Genomic DNA, 22,002 nt, shown 5'->3' on the forward strand with positions numbered 1-22,002 from the left:
CTGCTTTGAAGAACCCTTGAGGTTAAACATATTCCTTTACAGTCAGTAGTTTACATGAGTTAGTATATGTTTCTGTGCCATACTGCCACCTCAGATGCTTTTTTCAGAAGACCATAGAATGGAGAAACAGGGAGTTTCCATGCTGACGTTTTCATAGCCCAACTTCAGCCACTTCTGTAGCTATTTATTGAGTTAATGGCTCAGTGGGGGGAAAAAAACAAAGGAGACAGGATGATTGAATGTGATAGTAGCTGCTAAAGAAGAATGACTGCCATTGGGCAAAGAAGTTAAGCACACAGTAATTTAAAGTTTGTGGCTTTGAATTGCAGTTAATAACTGTTTAAAATTTTAATATTCTTGTGCCTGCCTTTATAATATTTAAATATATTTCAATCTTACAGCTTTCTGCATTGACTCCTCCCGAAGTCTAACCAGCCAGTACCTGATCAGAGATCACATGGTGTTTCATTATAACAAAATCCTTTCAGCCAAAGGTAAACATGTGCATATATGAATGAACTTTCTACCTCCAGATTTAGCTCATTCATTCAGAATAGGCTCATACCAAGAGGGAATGAATTGGGTTGTAGGAAGTGTACTTTTCGTCCTGTTTCATACTCAGACTGATGCCAGCAAGGAGCTATGGCTGCTACTTAATAATACTTTTGTACTATTGGAATGGGAAGTTTTGTATGAAAACATTTTCCTTAAGTGGTACCAAAGATACTACTTAAGCTTTAGGGTACTTTGTGCTGTATTCTCTCCATTCTGCTTTTGATGAAATAATGAATTATGAAATAATATGCTGAACTGAAAATCATGGAGATAGTCACAATAGCAAGCATACAGAATTTATTTTAGGAATGAAGGCAGAACATTTTCACTTAAACTCAGACCACTGTGTCTTTTCTTTTTTTCTTTATTTAAAAATGTTCATTATCTTTTGTTCATATTTCAATCAATGGCACTAGGTAGTTTTAAGGAATTTGAAAATTGCCCCATGTGTCCGCAAATAAGAAAATCATGTTACTAATCTGTATTATTGAGCACTAAATATGTATATGATTTTTTTTCACGTATTTTAATGTTAGAAGGTACTTATATTTATCAAAAGACAAATATTATGAAATCTGGAACCTAAAAGCCTATTGAACTTGTACATGTTTGTATGTTTCTTAATTATGGTGAGATCTTGATCAAAAATTTTTCAGATTTAGAAATGTGTTTACTCCACTATGAACTGACAATTCTGGATTGTCAGTGCTATAATTGAAAACAAACTGTATTACAGCCAAAGTTATTTTTTTAAGGTCATATAAAGAGTATGAAGTACTGTGTTTAGAAAGTTAATATCATGTGCAGACCTAAGAAAAGTCTATAGATAGTTGTTAATGTTGTTTACAGTTCACAGCCTATTTTCATTTTTCATGGCATAAACATGTCTTGGGGATCTCAGTCCTAGAGATATTAATGCTTGGGCTTGGCAGGATGTCCTGAGTATTGAAATTAAATGCATAAAAGTTTGCAGAGAAATGTTTTTTGAATGCCTCCCAAAACATTGTACACTCTTTTTCCAGGTATTTTCAGAAATAGGGTTTTGAACGTGGTTCTGCTGATTCTCTTCATCATCCCTCCATTTCTTAATGTCTGCTTTAAAGAGAGGTATACTTTGGATTCTGCCAGAGTCCATGCTCACAAATATACTGCTATCTCTCTACCATGTAACATTCTCAGTATCCTCAGGTGTGCAGTTAAATGCCATCAGCACAAAGTGTATAGAAACGTTTTGTAAGGAATCTTCCTTTAAATGATGATTATTCCTTCAAATATATATTTTACTTTAATATCTTTATCTCAAAAATTCTCTGACTGTATTAATATCAGTCTAACACTTTAAACACACAGTAAATAGCGTATTTTAAAATAGAGAAAAAATACGGTGTTGTAATTAAATTAGCCTTTGTTCTGTGTTGTTTTATTGCTACTTTTTTCTAGCCACCAGAAATACTAAGTAAATACTGAATCACTCACATTTATTTTTTTTCTTATTTTCAGCAGCTGTAGACTGTTCAGTGCCCAAAAGTAGGTTGACCAGTATCAAACGTAAGTATTTGTGATACGTTAATTCTGAAACAGCGTCTATAAAACTAACTTAACAAAACAAAAGAACCAGAGGAATAGAAAAGTAACAATAGAACATAACCCTTAATAAAGCATTCATGTATCTGCTTGTTTCTTCAGCTTTTCGTATCCTGCTCCAGCTATTTGTAAGAATCTGCAGTGAATGTAATGCTAGTGAGATGGACCTAGTCTGTGAGTGATTAGTTGTGCTTAGGATCACAGTTTTGCTTAGGTTTCTTTTCATCCACACAGCTAATGGAGCACGTAAGGAGAATTTCAGATTTTTCTCTCTCCTTTTTTCTGATATGATGTGAGCTTGAATTTTCAAGAAGACAGCTTACTATTGCAAGGTCAAGGGGAATTTTGGGAACGTGGGCACATGGGTACCGGGACTGAAACTTCCTGTTCCATTTCGCAGAAAACAGAGCCAGTTACAAGTGCACAGCCCCACAGCCTGGATTAAACTGCAGTTACTTTTTCTGGGAGTTGTCTCATTTCTTAACATTGTTTAAAGATACCAGTAATGTAGCCTTACTTCATAGTGTGAGCTGAAGAGCAATACTTTCAAATCATTGAGGGAATACTAAGTGAAGCATGTTAGTCAAAGGGGATAAATAGCAGCTGTTTGTTAAAATAACAAAGGTATATTTCTGTTATCTGTCTGTCTTTTTCACTAATGCAATTAGAGAAAGTTATTTTTTCTCCAATTTAATATTTAGTTACAACTGCTGAGGTACTGGAAAAAATTAAAGTATTCTTTTAGGATGGAAAGATAAATCTTCTGAGGACAGAAGGCTTTGTGGTTAGTCTCAAATCCAGTCAAACCAGAGTGCTATTGCCTTGTAAAATGATCAGAGTAACTAGAGCTGATGCAGGAAATCAGTCATCCTTTTGGCAGAAAGACTCAATTTCATTAGAAATTTTTTCCGTACTTCTGCATAATGGGTTGAGACTGAATTAAGCAAGCTGCACCAGGATCAAAGATGCTGTATGTGGGCTTGCCTTTTCCTGCTTTCAAAAGGTGCAGCACAAGCAGCAACAGTATTGCAGGGATATCTAGAGTCTACATATTGCAGTAGGAACTTCAGATCACCTGTTCTGCAGAGTCATCTGAAAAAAGTGTGCCTTCTCATGCTCCAGCTCTACCACGATTTGCTTTGAAACAAGCGTGAAAATGCAGGGTTGATGTAAGAAGAGAATTTACACCTACGTGTTTTTGTAATAAAACCCTCATGTAGCTTTTCTTTCTGCATTTTCTACAATCTTTCTTAGGTTCCCTAATTAACAGTTATTCTTCCATACCTTTTCAGGTCTTGGGTCTTTCTCAACACCAACAAATGCCCATTTATTTTAGAGTCTGCTGTCCCTACAGATAAAATGCTTCTGAGCTGATAGCTTGTGTGTTTCACACCGGAATGAGTTTCCCTGCCTAATGAGTTCATTCTGGGAGACAGCGGCAGTGCCTTAACCTTAACAGATAATTGTCATGACACTAGCAGGTGTGCTCTGTAGTGAAGAAATTTCCATTTCAGATAGCAAGACTTTGTGCAATATTTTTCTCTTTCAGTTCACCTTACTCAGACCGGTGTCTGACTATGTAACTCTGTCCTGGTCACAGACAGAACATTAATCTCCTATACAGGGTGTGACCGAAACATTTCACCTTTGTTGCTGCTTTTGTTTTTACCCATCTGTTTGATAAAATTGGTACGCTAAATCCTCGCTAAATTGCTCTTTCACCTATTTTCAAACTCGGCTGGAAAAAGCTGCTGCTGTGTTTTATCTTATTAGAACATGCATACAACCAACACAGCCCTAGAAGATGTTTCATGTTCACAAAGGAAAAAGACTTAAAGCTAGGGGAAAAAAAAAATAAAGCCTTTGATTACAAAAACATTTCCTCAATTTACCTACTGTTATTCTAGCCTAAGACTCAGGAGTGCTAACTGATACTTAGTTGAAATTTATTATATTCCCAAAATATAGCTAGCTCATAAACTGAAGCTGAGCATCGTAACTCAAGGATTGGGATCCTAGTCAGTAGCACAGGAGTCATTTGGAAGAAATGTTGGACTTACTTCTCAGTCTTCCAGAGCTGAATATCCAGTGTGGTTAGAGCTTTTTATCCTTAAATTTAGCTGAGTTCTAAAATATAGTTTGTTTGCTTGATGTTCTGCACTGAGAGGAATTGTGCAATTATAAAGTGACAATGAATTTGCCATTTCTAAAAATCTGTTTAACAAAGCAATAAATAATGTTGGGTTTTTTTTTTCCTAAAAATGGCTTCTCAAGACAGTATTATGTCTCTGCCCCAGTTTTCAGATTTTATTTTGTGAGGTGCTTCATGTTCTCTACTAAAAATGAGAGTGCCAAATGAAAGACAGAAAGCAAAGTAATAAAGTAAACTTATGTAAACAGTATCTTTTTATTAGAATATTCCTCAACGTAGTGTTTTACTTTGCAATGCTGAAAAATGTTCCCAATGACATTTTCATCTTAAGTTGTCTGCATAAAAGGCTACAAACACTTATTTTTCTTAAAGTAGAAGATTCCTGTTTTTTTTTTTTTTTTCTGCAAGAGCAAGAGAAATGTCTCAATATCTGATTTCACTGGAGTTCAGCACTTGCCCCAGACACAAGGCTGGAAGTTATGTAGCTTGCTTGCTGGTTGTGTTTACCATTTCAGAAGAGGGTTTTTCTACCCAATAGAGATGAGAGACACTGGTTCATAGATTTGTTGTCTAGTGATTTCTCTTCAACAGCTCAGTCTGTATTCATTGTCATTTCTCCTAATGTTTAGGAAGCTCAACTTCTGTCACGTACCTGCCTTCATGGAATCACAGAAATGTTGGTTGTAAGGGACCTTTGGAGGTCGTTTAGTCCTCCTTGAGCTTCCTGCTCAAGATAGGACTTGTGCCAACACTAGATCAGTTAGCCAAGTCTTGGAAACCTCCAGGGATGGAGATTCTGCAACCTGAGTAACCTGTTCCAATGTCGCACTTATCTACGTAGCTAAAAGATTTTTTCCAGATGTCCAATTCAAACACTGTCAGGATTAGAACTGAATTTACTTCAAAGCATTTATCCTGGTAATTCCGGTTGTAAAAGGCAAATTTTGGATGGTGGAATGTAAGGGTTTTAGATGCCATAGTTGAAATTGTTGTTTCGTGATGGTCAGCGGCAAAAGTTTCTCAACTGCCGTAGGTCCAGGATTTTCGTATATGCGTTTGTACCAGATACTTAAGACTATCTTATTAAAAATCTTTGAGGATTAGTGTCTATACTCAATGTGTGCATGTAACTGGTATTTTTTTTCAGACCTGCTTTCTTCATATGTTTTGTCACCTGACTGAAATCACTTTATAAACAGATAAGAAACTCTGCCGCATAGGCTGAAATTTGTGCAGTTAGCAAAGGGGTAATTCCACGGGGCACATTTACTTTCACATTCTTCATTATTGGTCTCACTGCCTTCAAGGTATTTAAGGTTGAGAGTACTCAGGCATCCCTTGTCCAGTATCTGCACTGTTCTTATAAACTCTAGATGTTTAAAATGAAATTGAAAATTATTTCAACTTATTTCATACCTAAAATTAGAGTGGTTGGGTTTTTTCCTACTGTTCTATACATTGTTCATCAAGAACTACAGATTTCTGTACTGTAATAATAGCACAACCAAGTGTTAACGTGTTCAGGTATTAAGCTCAGTGCAAGGTATAATTTGTAGTGTCTCTGGCAAGCCAGCGGAGAATAGTTTTTCTTCCTCTGTCTTTTATGAAACATTACCTGGAGATGACAGCCAATAGCTCAGGCAGTACGAGTATTGAAAATGTACTGAGGAAGAAAGTAAGGGAAAAAGATTTTTAGAATATTTTCAAACTGATTTCCTTTTTCTTGCTGGAGATGAGACACACAGTTTGTCCAGATTGAATGCTGGGGGAATCTCTATAATCGAGGGGTTTGCTTTTTTCTTTTTGTATTCCTTGTCTTATTGCATCCCAAATAAGGTTTCCATTCCCCCTCTATTTCAAAAGAGGTTTGGGAAGGGGGGTAAATTTTCAGTTTGAAATGCTAAGATTTATTAATAGCATAGAGTTACAAAACAGAATTCCTGCAGATAGTGTTAAAACACATCCCCTGAAAATGTGCTTCATGTACTGCTAAAATAGCAGGTGAGTATTTCCCTTTGGGGTTGTTGCCATGAATCAGTCATTAGTGTTTAAGAATTAAACATGATACTGTAGTTGGCATTCGCCCTGGCCAACTGAATGTGTTCTGTCCTTAAAGTGGATTTAGTTTCCACTGTTCTTTTCCTGGTATCTTAGCTGGCAGCAAAGTAGGCAAGCTGCCATGCCACTGGGCTAGCAGTGAGCATGTTCTTGTGTATTAGATCAGCCTTATTGACTTAAAATAGTTGTTAAAATGTGAAACTTCTTGAAATGTGAAACTTCTATGTTCAGAATTAGTCCAAGCATGTTGATTGATACCACTGGCCATTAGAAGTCTGTGGTTGTGGAATTTGTGCCAGAAAACTTGACAAAAGCTATGCCAAGTAAGACAGCTGCTGCTACACATGCCTGGTTTCTAACAGTACTAACTTTTCAACCCATATGTTTAGAGGTTTTTCCACAGGGCATATTGATAGTACAGCCTGAACCCAGTGATTAGTGTGCTTGGGAATGCAGGTCTCTTTGATACCAAGGCGGGGGGAGAAGAAGAAGAAGAAAAAGGTATTCTGAGAAGTTACCCACCAGAAATCTATTTTAGCCTGATGGAACTTGAATACTTGGCGCGGGAGTTGAGGGATGGGGAGAGACAACAATTCAGACTGATCAGTAATGTTGTTTTTCTACTTTTTGGGGGGTTAGGTTCAAGTAGAAATGTCAAGAAATATATATTCTTATATAATTCTGTATTTAAATTTTAATTTTTCACATGATCACATATTTTACATTATATCTGTCTGCCCTTTAGGCTACGAAAAGCAGAGAGCTATGAAAAGCTGTCTTACTTATTTTGTTGTTGCTGCTGTTTTACACGAAGCTTTCACAAAATCTCCCGTCTTTGATTCTTAACTTTTCTGTTGAGTCTTGTCCTTACGTATGCATTTCTGAAAATGAAAGTTATAAGCAACTAATAGAAGGTCTTTAAAGTCAAACACTCAGCTAATTCTAACGTGTGCGTTTTCCGAGTTCAAGTATGTCTTTGGAAAGATGTTCTAGAATATTTATCAAGTCTGAATTTTTGGAGAGCAGGAAAACCCACTGTGTAAAAAAAAATCTTTACAAACCTGTACTTTTAACTGTCGTAATTTTACTTTCTCTTTTCAGAAGTTATTTACTTCAAGTTTCTTCTACAGAAAGTTTTTCTTTCTTTCTTTATGAGGTAATTCATTTTAGGTATGTATTCAGTACATCAAAACTACATTTTTCACAGAGTTTGTAGTTGCGAAAAGAAGTTAGATCATCTAGTCTGACATCATGAGTTAAGCAGAGAGTTAAGCAGACCAAAAATTTCATCCAATTGTGCTAATATGGAACTCAACAACCGTACTGAATATGGTAAATAAAGCACATAAACAAGAAAGGCCTGCAGTCTTGACCTGTAAAGGTCAAGAAATAGAGAAAACCTCATTTCCTTTTGTAGTTGTTGCAGTAGTTAATCACCATTGTTATTGAAAATGTGTCCCTGATTTTTAACTGAATTTACCTAGCTTTACCATCTGTCCACTGCGGGGTGGTTGTTTTTATACCATTTTCCACTGTTACTGAGGATCACAAAATAGCTATAGCATACCAGAGAACACCAGTAAAATTATGCTTTCCACTTGATCTCAGCATCAGTTCAGTATAATATGTCTAAATTGTCCATGGGGGCTGCCCCAGTGGTACTCTGAGACAAAATCCTCTGTCCGAGCCCACCTAGAAGCCAGATGGACCTCTCTCTAGGGTACACGAATGGAGGTTTACCTGAGCAGGCTCAGAAGTTTTCTTCAGCGTTGGTGCAGCGTTTCACAATTTCCATGTAGCAGGCTGTGCACAGGCTGCTGCATTCTTTGTACAGCTGACAGAAGTATCTACGAGATGTCTGTTGGGTGAGGACCCCATACAAGGATCGGAGGTGGGTGGATTTGGGATAATCCTGTCTTTTTAGCCTCTCCTGAAATTCCTCTGAAGGATTCGTGTCTTACTGTTAGGCTTTATTTCCAAGCTTTAGCAATGACCAAATTTTGCCATTAGTAGCTTTGCCAAGCAGTATCACATTTCTGAAGTACATACCCTGATACAAACATTACTTTCTATTTGATACAAGCAAGGCTGTAGTATCAAGCCCTTAATAAATCCTTTGTCACCTTTTTTATGGTGATTCCTCCCTTATTTGATGAAACAGTGCTACTGATAATGGATGTGAAGGACGACTGCAGAATCGTCTCTTGGAGTTATGAAAATTAAAATTTCTGTGTTAAGAAATTTAGATTTAGACTTAGGAGAAACCTGACCTTCACACCCAATGGCAAAATTCAGTTTGCATTTGATGAGCTCTCACCCCAGGTGCTTAAATCACGGTGTATTGGGGATTTGTGTAGAGCTAGGAAGCTGATAGCAGTAATGTCACCAACTGATATGCTGCACACTTTAATTATGGTCACTGCAGGCACTTCAAGCTCAGCAGAAATGAGACTGATGTTTGTATTGTTTATCTAAGAGAATTCATAATGGAGATAATAACCTGAAGTGTGTTACTGCAAAAATAGCTGATATAAAAACACAAAGGAGAAATGCTCGGTGTTGGACAATTCTTTTGAGATACATTGTTCTGCAAGCTGCACTCAATTTAAATCTAACTTAATATTTCATTTTCTGCCATGGATTATTTACATCAAAAATTAAATAACTTCGAGGTTAACTGCCAATTGTACTGTGATGTGACATACGATAAATTTAGAGATTGGAAATTCAGAGCAAAGGACAAGCACTGGCATTCCAAATCGTACCGTCCTTATAAGTGCAGAGCTTTCAAGCTGCTTAGGAGTGTGGTATGTATGATTATTTTGTTTCTTCCAGATTTATGACATTTGTTTTATAACTCTAAGCATGTGTCTAGAAATACTGCTGCAGCCTAGGCTTAAGGAAGAAAGAATCAAGCCTATAGAGGGACGGTTCTAACAGGGGAATGTAACGATGTGATCTCTGCTTTGGAAGTGTGGTGTACTCTTTGCGAAAAGGGCATTTTCCTAGGCAGAAGTGTTACTTCTATGAGATTGATCAGCGTTTTATGGGTAGCTCTTTATGGAGAATGCTACAGTTTAACTTCTAAAATTTGTGGTGTTTCTTGTGCTTCCTCTCTTCCTAATTGAATTAAGAGAACAGATTCATGGCATGGGTGCAGTAAGTTACAGAATTCAGTTTCACAGACTCTGAATTTATCTGATATACAAAAATCACTACTTTGTTTATATTTTAATACATTTTCTCTTTACTATAAATCTTTGTGATGGTTTTGAGCACAGCAGTTAATGAGATATGATTAATCTCGAAGTCTCTAATAAGGCTTTAAAAGGGACTCATGTTATTTGGATCTACAGACTGTATTTTTTTTTATTCCTAAACATTTACTTTTCCCTTTTAAAAGGGATGGAAAAAAAAAAAACCACAGTGATTTTCTTTTTTCTTTTATTTGTCATAAGATACTTATTGTCTTGAACTTTCCCCTATTTAACTCTATAAATGTGGTATGTTTCTGGAGCCAACGTAGAGTAAAATCTACTTGCAGTGAAATTATGAAGTGTCTGTTAAAAAATGCAGTTGATGTTTACTTCCCACTAGTCTATGACAGTATGCCACGGGCACTCTTGTCAAATTCAGTGTATTAACCTCACTGAAAACTAAAGAAGCTATATCTGTGATTGATTCGAAGCAGAAGTTATCTTCAACAGTGAGCAACCTTTCCAATTAACAGATAGATCTCCCTTTTAAAACTGCACGTTTCCTTCTGAATGCTGGTCTCATTCTTTCTGCGTTTAATATATTCACAGCTGCAGGACAAGTGGTTATGTATGGCAGCCTTAAGCATCTTCAGCTCCCATCAGTTGTAATATTGTAACTAGGGCCTCAAAGGTTCAGGCCATTTGTATGATACCATTTTCTGTCTGCCTAAAGTCAAAGGGAAAGACTGGATTCTCCAGTCCCTGCTTGGGGAAAAAGGACATGTGAAGTAAGGGGAGGTCGGCACCATGCAAGGTGGTAGCCTTGTCTGTGATACTTGCTAACTCTCTCAGGGCTATCTGAACTTACATCTAGCTGTGCGTGTACATCTACATTAACTCTTTTCAAGAAGGATTTCTTTCTCTCTTGCTTTGCTGGTTTCACAGTTCCTAGCTTTTACAGCCAATCTAGCCTGAAAATTCCCTAATTTGGCAACAAGATGGGGACACTGCTGGGATTTTGTGCTGTTCTCTTTTGCATATGTCTGCTCTGCCTTTCAGTACACGTGTGACTTTATAGATTTTAGAACGCACTTAATGGATTAGCTGAGCTAAGCTCATTATATGACTGGTGCGAGGCAAAGACTACATTTCCCATGCAGGTGACAGTAGTCGCAATGGGTCAATCTGACATCCAAAGATAGCCTTAGCTGGCATACTTACTGTTTGTTCTTTCTTTACTCCTGGGCCCAAGCCGTGCTTTGGTTGAGAAGAGTGGTAGCACACAGTCCTGGAGGAGGTTTGTAGTCGTTGGCCTTTACAGCTTTGAATGCCAGTAGTAAAGGCAGAGTCTGTCCATGTATGTGAAATCTCAGACTTTATCCTGTGAAGAGCAGAATAAGGACAACGTGAGAACTCAGTTTTGCAATAACATTCACACTGCTTTGCACTTTGCCCAGAAACTCCTGTTAAGCCGTGGTATGCAGGTAGAACATGCAGTAAAGTGATTAAGCCTGTCTTGTCTTAGACAAACCCACTTTCCACCTAAGCACTTGAGTGTAAGGAAATTTCTGTTTCAGGCATCTACTCGCACTTACAAAATGAGACACCCATACTTCTGTATGATTTGCATTTATGCTTTGTAGAGCTGTCATTCATTCATTGTTGCCCTAGATATTTATTCAATACTCATTTCAGCCATCACCGTTTTACCTGAGCAGTAGGCAAGACTTGAGCTTTTACAGCTTCCAGGCACGTGCACACACAGACACACTCTGTTGGCCCAGCATAATTATTTATCTCAAACATATAAAACTTCTGACCTGTAGCTAATTTTTGAGTGCTCATCTGTAACTTTTAAGACAAACACAACTAGAAATAATAGTAGTTTAGAATAGCTACATAATAATAATTTAGTGTAGGAAGAAAAATATTGAGTTTTAATTACTTAATGGTACAATATATTTTTTCCTTCTGTTACAAGGCATATTTTTAATTCGGAGTTGTAGAATTTAGCATATCTTAACTTCAGCTAATGTTTTTCCAGTAATAAAAGCAACTTCATATTGTAAGTACTCTAATGGAATATGCTGAATAAATCAGCAGCCATGAAAGAAATTACTCTGTATTTTACATATCAATTGTAAGAATTGAAAGAAAAAGAAAGGGGGATTTCCCTGAGGAATGAGAGCAAGGATTTTGCATCTGAAAGAATAACTTCTAGTTTAAAAGGGGACTAAAATGTTTAATAAAATGAATACACGTACTTAAATAATTCCTAGAGATTAACATGTCTATAGGGTTAATGCACACAGATGAATGTATTTTAAAGGTTGATTAAATGTCCTCAGATTGCTGTAGTTCTCAGCTGTCTAGAAGAATGTACCACACCAATCCACAAAGTTATTTGCATTTCCATGCGTTAAGTGTAGTAGTGTGTGTGAAGATTGGGGTCTAGCAGAGTATGATATAAATACATTATGAAACCCAAGAAGAAATCCGCAAGGGCCTTTCTGTCTGTGTGTCTGTATCAAACAAACCATTCATACACTTGGGTCTGTGTTAAGTGACTGAGAAATGTAGTCAAGAGTTAAAACAGGTTTCATGTCTATACAGACTTCAAATGTGTGCTTGCTTATATGAACCCTCTTCTTTCTCATTTGGAAATGAAATTATTAATGTTTTTCATCAGCCTCATTTGGATTTTTCAACTTTGTGAACTTCATCTGTGGCACCTGGGTGCTCACAGTATACAAAAACTTTGGGCTGTATTATGCAAGATATCAGATGCAGGTGACTGATAGCAAACTCTAACACAGAAAATTTACCCATCTTTTGAGCTCCTCTCTGTCTGATGGCATAGATACCTAACTCATATTCTGTGCTGCATGGACACTGTGAACAAGCTCTTGGATTGCAGACCGATGTAGACTGATAACAATTTCCCCGTCTGATCTGTCAGTAGCCCACTCACAGTGTTTGCCTTCATTTTTTTAGTGTTCTTGACATGAATGTGCTTGTTTTGCCATGGATTTCTGTATTTGGGAGACTACTTGCTATTTTTCTATGGTGCGAGCATGGATTTTTTATTTTTTTTTTACATGTCAGATTTCCTAATAGTAAACATGTTTTTTTGCTGAAATATCAGATGAGAGTACAGTCAAAGGAGTTCTATCTGTAAAAAATTGAGAGCAAACTTGCAAGTTTTTGAGCGGAGTGCTCTGTTAGCAATACTGATCTTGGAATTCCTGCATAGTGGTGTATTAGTTGTGAGATGAGAATACTTCAGGGAAGCTAAGGTACAGCTTCAGCTACCAGCATACTCTTAATACTTTTCTTCTAAGAATAGAGGTAATTTTTTATAATTGCTGTGTGTTGGAAGTGGAATGAATCCCAGTAGTCTGACTTTGCTGAGCAATTGGAAACCCCCTATGACGTTTTCAAATCACTTAGGACAAAAAAAGAATAATATTTCAGTTTGGATCTGACAAACTTTGTCTCTTTCCTAAGTTGCTGACCAGCAAAGAAGAGAGAAACTGAAAAAGAAGATAGCCAAGTGTGAAGAGGAAATAAGTGTGGGTAAAACTGCCTCCCGATCCAGCTCAAGACAGAGTGGAAGGCTGCTGCCATCCTCTTTTGGAAAGGTAGATATTTTAATTTTGTTTAGTAGATATCAGAGTCTCCTTGCCTCCCATAATAACAGCTGATCATTGCTGTGCAGCAGCTCTAGAGGGAGGGCTGACATATTTCAAGCGGCAGAAAATAGACAAGGGTCTTCCTGGTGCGTGCCCAACAGCAAACGCACGTCTCGGCCTTCTGACAAAGATGGCAGGTATCTGGATGAAGAGTGCTTGTGGTAAATTCAAGTTCTAGTTACCCTTGAATTCTCTTGCGTTCATCTCAGCTGAAATTCCCATGTCCTCTCTGTTGCTCCAGAGCTTTCTACCATTTCCTAAGGCAGAGCTCTAGTTACCACTAACCTTCCTAGCAGAAGAATCGAGAATCTTCTATTTTTTTTTTTTTTTCTGTATCCAAAGTCCTACTTTGGAAATACATTTCATATCTAACAGTATACTACATGCTCAAATTGCAGTTATTGAAAGTGAAAATAGTACTTAAGCCATCAAAATAAGTGCTTTTCTGTCTATACACATAGGTTCACTTATTTTGGCTGTCATTTCATTCAGATATGTGGTGTATATTTCCAAATAATAAATAAATAAATAGCCTAATAAATTACATTCTCTTGTTCATCACTGTAAAGGAGCAATTGCAACTTAAAACAGAATGATGTTTTAACTCTGTTGATTTTAACAGCAAATGCTTCATATGTTGTTTAAATATCCATAGAGCTGGAGAACATTTCCAAGTAGTACAGAAAACTCACCATTAGTTTCTTTCTGTGTGACTGGTTTTTGCAGCAAGCAGTCTGAGTGGGACCTTATTGCAGTGCAAAGAAATAATGTTTCAGTACATGGCTCTTAGTTATGGATGAAAGCGCAGGCATGCATAAGAAAAGGGAGAAAATGTCATATTTAAAATGCTGAAATACTTCAAGGACAGTAGCTTCTCTCTCACAGTCAAGTAGAGGGGCAGGGAAAGCATAAGATGTCCTGGGGACAGCTGTACTGCTCTTCTGCTCCTCTCTTTCTATGTGATGTAATAATGATGGTTGACACCACGTGTGAACGTTAATCAAAATAGGATGATAAACTATAGATATGGATGCTGAAAGGGCTGCTAACTTTGTGTTTGTGTGCCTTTGTGAATATGTAATTTTTAAGCGAGTATTTAGAGACTTATTTAGATTGAAAAGCTTGAGGATGGATAAGCAGCACATTTGTGGGTATCCGCTCATTTGTCTGTCAGCAAATGACTTATGTATACTCCTTCTTTAATGAATTACTCTAAGTTTTCTCACAATAGAAAAGACTGTTCGACACAGTCTGGAAAATACCATGACATCTGTGCATAGTATGCCACTACCATGTAATCTTTCCAACTGCTGCTGGGGATGGAAAGCTATATCCTAGTGAAAGCCCTAGATGCTTAATTTTTATTTTTCTGTACAAAGCTGATTTGGGTTTTTAAACATTCATCTGAGTGATTCAGCAGGTCAAACTGCATGAAGCTCAATATGGCTTCTCTCTGAAGCAAGAAAACCTGAATTGAGCTGGCCATGAGTAAAATCTCTGATTTGAGCAAGACTTGGTATTTCATATCCCATGTTCAGATAATCCTATTAATAGGCACTTCTAGCTGCTAACGAAATTTTTTACAGAAATTAATCCATGCCAAAAGTCAGTTGGAGGAAGGCTGCTCCAAAGGAGGGTAAATTTTCTCTTTTAACCATTTGAAGGGTGGTTGCCATTGCCTTGACATTTCAAGATCCCTTTCAGCCTGTTTTTTGACCCTTCTTTGATTTCTTAAGAATGGCAGTTATGACCATCTGCTTGTGCGTATGAAATATAGATTAGGAAACACCGTTAACTGTTTCTAATCCCTCTTGTAATTTTGTATGCAGCACACATGTGGCTATGTGAATTACCTACTCAAATGCTTTATATTTAAAGATTTATTATACTGTTACGATATTAACAGTCTGAAGATGTACTGTGCTTGAATTAGTTATGTCAGAATGAGAGATGTAAGTGACCTAAGAAAGCAGAAGAACCTTCTGAGCATCAAAGAAAGATGTTTTCATCAGGAACGTTCAGTACAGATTTCCTTTCAGGCTTCAGAGTGACAATCACCTCTCATGCTGGTTGTTTGAATTAATACATTTCCATATGCACATTCAGTAATACCCCTTATTAATAACATCACAGTATTTGATGAAAGTAGGAACATACCACATTATACAATTGAATACCACACACACACACACACAAAGAAAGAATGTAACAGGAACATAGTTTTGAATAAGAAAAATGGTTATTACTGATGCCAGTATGCAAACTGATTCTATTCATACAGGTCTTATTTGTTCACATATTTGTGTGAATTTTCTCTCTTGCTTTCTCAGTTCTTAACTAATTATCGAAGTGTGTAATGAAATGAACAGATGACCTGCAAGGGGGTTATGAGCACAGCAACTGTAAAGGCAGCTTGTCGCTTACTCCAGGAGACCTTGGCTCTCTCCAGGCAGCGGCGAGCAGGCGCTCAGCCCACTTACAGCAATATTAAAGTGGCTTATAAATGGAGCTGTCTCAAGTTAAAAGATTCGGACGCTCATTTATTACAAAATTGCGGCTTCTGGATCTTGACAGTGCTGTTCATAAAGTGTCTCTCTGATCTCATTTTATGGTAGTAGATGAACTATTCCATTAGAAGACCTTTTCGTACAAGAACAAGTTAATTTCAAGACTTGAAATTCATCTTGTTGTAACTTCAGTGACCTCAGTGAGAGGTGCCTTTGGACCATTTATGTGAAAATAGATTTAATGAGCTTTCTTTTCAAAGTTTGTTTTTTTTATAAGGCAGCTGATGTCTCAGTGGCTTTTGAGTTGAGAAACTAAACTTCTTTTAGAAAGTAAAAGTAACTTGGAGAGAAATCGGGATTCTTTCTCTGTGCCACTTCTCTTGCCCATCAGATGACAGCAGTATGCTTTCATCTATTTTTACTGAATTTTCTCTTCCACAGAGTCTGTGAAGATTCAGGGGTCCTCTCTATACAAGCTTCCTGCAAGTAATACTGCATTTACCCCAGTTTTGTGACTAACAAAATTGAAGCATAAATATGTAATTTATTAAACCTTTTTAAGGGGGGTGTTATTGCTGAAATGTATCATTGAGTAAATTTGTGTCTTTCAAAACAAATTACAGTTGATTGAATCAATAGAATAGGAACATATATTGGTAAGCAGGATAGGTGTCAAGATTCTTGACTCCAAATTACATTAGTTATAGTTCTTGGTAGTGCTAATGTCCAAAGCTATGATACTTCCATGGAATAATTTTTTTTTTAATTGTATCTGAAGAACAGAGCTAAGTATCTTTCAATCAGTGTATTACTGCATATTTGCCCGCATGTTTTTGTCTTTTTTTTTGCCCCAGCTAAACATCTGATGTTTTTATAGATAGAAGTTAGAGAAGAAAATGAACATATTTGCTTACAGTTAACTTGCCTATACTAACACAGGCATACAAATAATTTTCTGAAAGCTTGGTGACAAATTGCAGACAAACAGCATTCTCTGACACTCCCTAAAATCTTTTTGAAGTCACCAACATAGTTCCTTGTTCCTGATATTGTTTCTTTGCGTATCCGAAGGCTGAACTGCCTACCTGTTTGGGCAGTAAAGGTTTACCGCGGGATAAGGGCTTCAAAACACATTCTTCTTTCTCAGTACTTGAACAAGTACATCTCAAGACTGACACAAATACGGCTTGGGTTTGCAGTTCTGTCTAGTCACTACTGTAGCTATGTGGTCTGTTCTACTTATGGTACGTTTGAGGAGGAGAAGAAAAGAACTGCCCTAAGCTTCCTCATAAATAAGGAATGCTTAAATTTAGGATATTGCCACGTTTGCTCTGTACCTTTGTCTTGTTTTAGGATCAGCTTAACTGCTTCCAAGGAATAGAACGTGTGGTTTTCGTGTAGTATAGTTGTATAATTGGCTAATATCACTTACTATCTTTTTTTTATTGTTATTTTGTATATTGCAGGGCACCAGTCATGATATGTTCACAAATGCTTCTACAATCTGGTTTATATTGCAGCTCAATGAACTGTTTTAATTACCGAGAGTAAAAAGTACACAAGAAAAATTAAGCTGTTTATAATACATACTGAAGGGTATGGAATTAGCTTTTCAAAACATCTATATAGGTGGATTCTGAAACTTTCCAGTCTTATCTGTTCTCTATGGTGCTGAGCTACCACTGCAAGTACTTTATATGCAAACAATCACACTGGTAAGCCTTGTTATACTGCTTGCTAACACAGGCGTTTGTTTGGCATTGTTACTGCATGTTAGCAGTTCAGCATTTAATTATGCTGTAGTAGTAAAATAAAGTTGCCTCACATGAGACACCATCAAGAAGGGCTTATTTTGGCTCAGCTAACTAAAAAAAAAAACAAACCTCTTTGCATTAGGCATCAGCAACTATGGACATTTTGGGGTACTGGAATAGCACAGATAGGTCTTACTGATGGAGACAATTGTGTGGAATTGTTGTGAAGGAAATATATGGTATGCCAGTGGTGTGATGTGTGACATTGATGGTAAACTATCTGCATTTTTTAATATTCGTCTAAATAGCATTTACTACATGCTACAAAATGTATATTGATCATCTTGAGTTTTAATTTGAAATATTAAGTAGTTTTGAAAGGGAAAAAATGGAATAGTGTAGATTCAAAGCAATAACAGTAGCAGTGTTATGAGAAAATGCAGCATTTATACAGTAAGAGTCATTGCTTAGAACTTTTAAGAACACCTTTTTTAGGATTTGAATGATAGAATAGAAAATCTGTGTATATTTACAAGCTATACGATGCATTACATAGGTTAATGTACTATACTATATATTACTAGCTTACAAGTAATATATTGCTATCCTATACTATGTATTAGTAGATTACAGTGTCATGAATTTTCAACAAATGTATAAGGATTTCCAAGTTTGGTTGGTTGGTTTTTTCTCCTCCCTACCTCCCCCAGTAGGAGACTTCAAAAGTCTCACAAGAAGTATTGATTATCTTGCAGAATTCCCACAGGTACTTTCTTTTACAGTTGATTTTGCCACTTTTGTTGGCATTCAGGCCATGGTCACTTACTGGTGGGGAAAATCACACATCCAACCTTCAATCCACATCTTAATCATCTGATTATTTTCAAAAAGTGAAGTGTTCTTGAGGATTTTCTCCAGGTTTATTTGTGCTCAGGCAATGAAGCACCACTGGAAATCCACTGAATCCATGCTGCAGTGTTAGTCTCTCAAAATTTCCACATGGATTAATTATAAGATCAGGGTGGGCTGCTGGGTGAATCTGTGAGTCTTCTCAACTGGCAGTTGGGGTTGTATGTCATAAATAAATGCATATCACAGCATATGTTTAAGTTATATCATACTGGATCCACTCTTTCTCAGGCTTTCTATAGGGAGCTATTCCTTCAGTGACTTCAGTAATGTAATGCTTCTACTTAATAATTTTTACTTGTTTGATAGAAGCATAGTAGAGATGAATGGAACACATACGGAAATCAACTTCCCTTTCTCCCTTTTTTCACTGCAGAGCTTTATGGCCGATGGTACAGATCTCTCCTTACCTTCCTGTTCTTTGTTCAGATGGTGGAGGTACATCAAGTTAATCTCTGTGTTAGCCTATCTGAACCTAAACTTTAGGTTTGTTAAAAATCTGGTCCTTAATTGGCCTTAGAAATTTAATTTTCTTCTTAGGAAACACCTCTACTTGTATACATTCTCTTAAATCTTGCAGCACTTAGTTGCTGTTGATGTTGAGATATATGAACTGCCTGAGTGTAAGGAAAGTAAAATAATTATTTTTAAAAGCCTGGCTAGTTAGTTAAAACTGAATTAATTTGAGTTTGTTAGCTGTTGGTTTTGAATTGGGTTTTCTCAGATGTCGTTTTATTTTAGCTGTTATTTTGCCTTTTATTATACTGATCGCATGGTACGGCAATGAGATTTTCCAGAATAACGCTGTCCTCAGCTTGTCTCCCTCACTGTTGCAGGACCTAGGTGCAAGCACTGTCTCTGAAAGTTGTGCTGCTAGGTAGTCTGAGCACACACAATGTGAGTCATCTCTTCTCCATCATACAGCTGTGTCTAACAGAACTTGAATTGGAGAAATAGTTAGGCATGTGGATGAAATCATAGAATCATTAAGGTTGGAAAAGACCCTTAAGATCATCGAGTCCACCCGTTAACCCAGCACTGCCAAGTCCACCACTAAACCATGTCCTCAAGCACCACGTCTACCTGTCTTTTAAATACCTCCAGGGATGGAGACTCAACCTCTTCCCTGGGCAGCCTGTTCCAGTGCTTGACAACCCTCTTGGTGAAGAAATTTTTCCGAATATCCAACCTAAACTTCCCTGGCGCAGCTTGAGGCCGTTTCCTCTCATCCTATCACTTGTTACTTGGGAGAAGAGACTGACCCCCACCTCGCTACAACCTCCTTTCAGGTAGTTGTAGAGAGCAATGAGGTCTCCCCTCAGCCTCCTCTTCTCCAGGCTAAACAGCCCCAGCTCTCTCAGCTGCTCCTCATCAGACTTGTGCTGTAGACCCTTCACCAGCTTCGTTGCCCTTCTCTGGACACGCTCCAGCACCTCAATGTCCTTCTTGTAGTGAGGGGCCCAAAACGGAACACAGTACTTGAGCTGCAGCCTCAGCAGTGCCGAGTACAGGGGCACTATCACCTCCCTAGTCCTGCTGGCCACACTATTCCTGATGCAAGCCAGGATGCCATTGGCCCTCTTGGCCACCTGGGCACACTGCTGGCTCATGTTCCAGGCGGCTGTCAACCAACATCCCCAGGTCCTTTTCCACTGGGCAGCTCTCCAGCCACTCTTCCCCAAGACTGTAGTGTTGCATGGGGTTGTTGTGACCCAAGTGCAGGACCCGGCACTGAGCCTTGTTGAATCTCATACAATTGGCCTTGGCCCATCAATCCAGCCTGTCCAGATCCCTCTGTAGGGCCTTCCTACCCTCCAGGAGATCAACACTCCTGGCCAACTTGGTGTCATCTGCAAACTTACTGAGGGTGCACTCGATCCCCTCATCCAGATCATCAATGAAGGTGTTGAACAGGACCGGCCCCAATACTGAGCCCTGGGGAACACCACTCCTGACCAGCCGCCAACTGGATTTGAGTTCATTTATAAGTTCATTTATACAAAATTTTGTTTGCTGTTAGGCTTCTGGTTTAATTGTCTAATTCTGCAATCTGGCTGTCCTTGGAGACTGCAAAATGTTGTACATGCTTTTCCCTGGCTGACAGAATATTCAGTGGGTGGCTGTATCCTAGGCAGGAAAAGAATATACAACAGCTGTCTTGCTAAGATGCTTCCTAACTTTTCAGACACGTTGAAAAGTACGTTTATGAGTGCACATACCCTGTCCAGGTATTTATGCTTTGAAGTTGCAAATTTTTCAAAATTCTCTCTCACAGAAATAAAATTTCTATTGAATTGTTCTTTCTCATTTGATAAAAAAAAAAAGCTTAAGGTGTCACTTAGGTTTAGTTCTGTTCCTGTTTTACTTGTCTTTGCCAGAGTGTCATAATACATTTCAGGAATAATGTTGAATTTTTAAGCATTAAGTTTGGTTGTTTTTTTTTTTTCCAGAAAGCAGGAAAAATAGCGTGGTCTTTCAAAATCATTCATTCGTTAACCTTTCTCAATGACAGACTTAGTTTTCAAATTTTGATTTTAGGTTATCAACTGTTTTCTTATCCCTGGCATTAAAATGATGTTTCTGATAAGACTGAGCCCTTCTAAACTCAAATGTGTTGGAAAATTCCCTATCACCTTCCATAGGACAGATTTATGTTGCTGGTCATCACTAGTCTCTGGTGTACTTGGCGTCCTCCTTATTAACTACTCTTAATATTTGCTGCAGTACTTCACTAACTTTTTAACTTACTCAAGACTTTAAAATAACCTTACAGATCTCAAAGAGAAAAAGAAGAGATGCATAGGTAAGCTTTTGCTGTAAGGTTTCCCATTTTGTTTTGAGTGTCCTCCACATCAATGAGATTTGTTTGGCTAGATTCTATACAAAATAGATGGTTACTGAAAACTGCAGTTAAGCGTTTTTACTAACTAAAGTTGACACCTGGACTTCAACCTGCATATAAAATAGACTTACATTGTGCTTCTTCTGGTGAGGAGTCAGTTAGCTGACCATAATTTTAGTCTGAACCAGACACTGCCCACATCTTCCCTTAGCCATACCACCATGTACTACTGATTTGTCTCTATTAGTTTGTTGTCTAACTAGTAGCCTTTTAACTGTATCCTTTTAAAGTGACATTGAATATGAGTTTGCTTCTGAGAACTGAAGTACATTTTTAAACTCTAATGTGTTGAACAGTTAAGAAGCAGGAGCAGTAATACCATTTCTCTACCATCACCTGAAATCGAGTATATCTATTCATAAACTCAGCATGTTGGTATCTGTCCTGTTTAACTGTAGTTAGCTGACGGCTTGCACTGTTGGCTTTCTGTAGTGTTAGAGGGAAAGTTTCATAGCTGCCTATGTGCCTGCTGGGTTGAGAAACCCAAGGGAGAACAGGGTAGAAAGTTGACTGTGCCTGCTGGAGGATATTATGATTGTATTATCCTAGCAATCAGGACATTTCTCACGGAGCAGGATGTCATTACACAAGGTAACATCCTGTGTTTGTACAGCCCTACCAAAGATGTGCGTCTCCCACCTACGGGAAGAAAAGGGTCACACATGGAATAAACAGTTATAGTTTTCTTATTC

At 37.7% G+C, this 22,002-nt stretch overlaps 1 protein-coding gene across 2 annotated transcripts in view; it reads left to right on the plus strand.

Annotated features, from left to right (window-relative positions):
• The window catches only part of SPATA7 (spermatogenesis associated 7), a 42,810-nt gene that overhangs the window by 11,925 nt on the left and 8,883 nt on the right, over nt 1-22,002 (plus strand). The window contains exons 3-5 of one of the 2 annotated variants that reach the window (XM_087747024.1): nt 402-494; nt 2,056-2,103; nt 13,054-13,187. In XM_087747024.1, the coding sequence (XP_087603150.1) occupies nt 402-494; nt 2,056-2,103; nt 13,054-13,187 (275 nt within the window). The remainder of the gene's footprint in view (nt 1-401; nt 495-2,055; nt 2,104-13,053; nt 13,188-22,002) is intronic. The other variant, XM_087747025.1, reaches the window with a different exon arrangement.

Source organism: Nipponia nippon, unplaced genomic scaffold (assembly GCF_047370975.1).
Source record: "Nipponia nippon isolate SJK-2023a ecotype South Korea unplaced genomic scaffold, ASM4737097v1 scaffold_11, whole genome shotgun sequence".
Taxonomy (NCBI): domain Eukaryota; kingdom Metazoa; phylum Chordata; class Aves; order Pelecaniformes; family Threskiornithidae; genus Nipponia; species Nipponia nippon.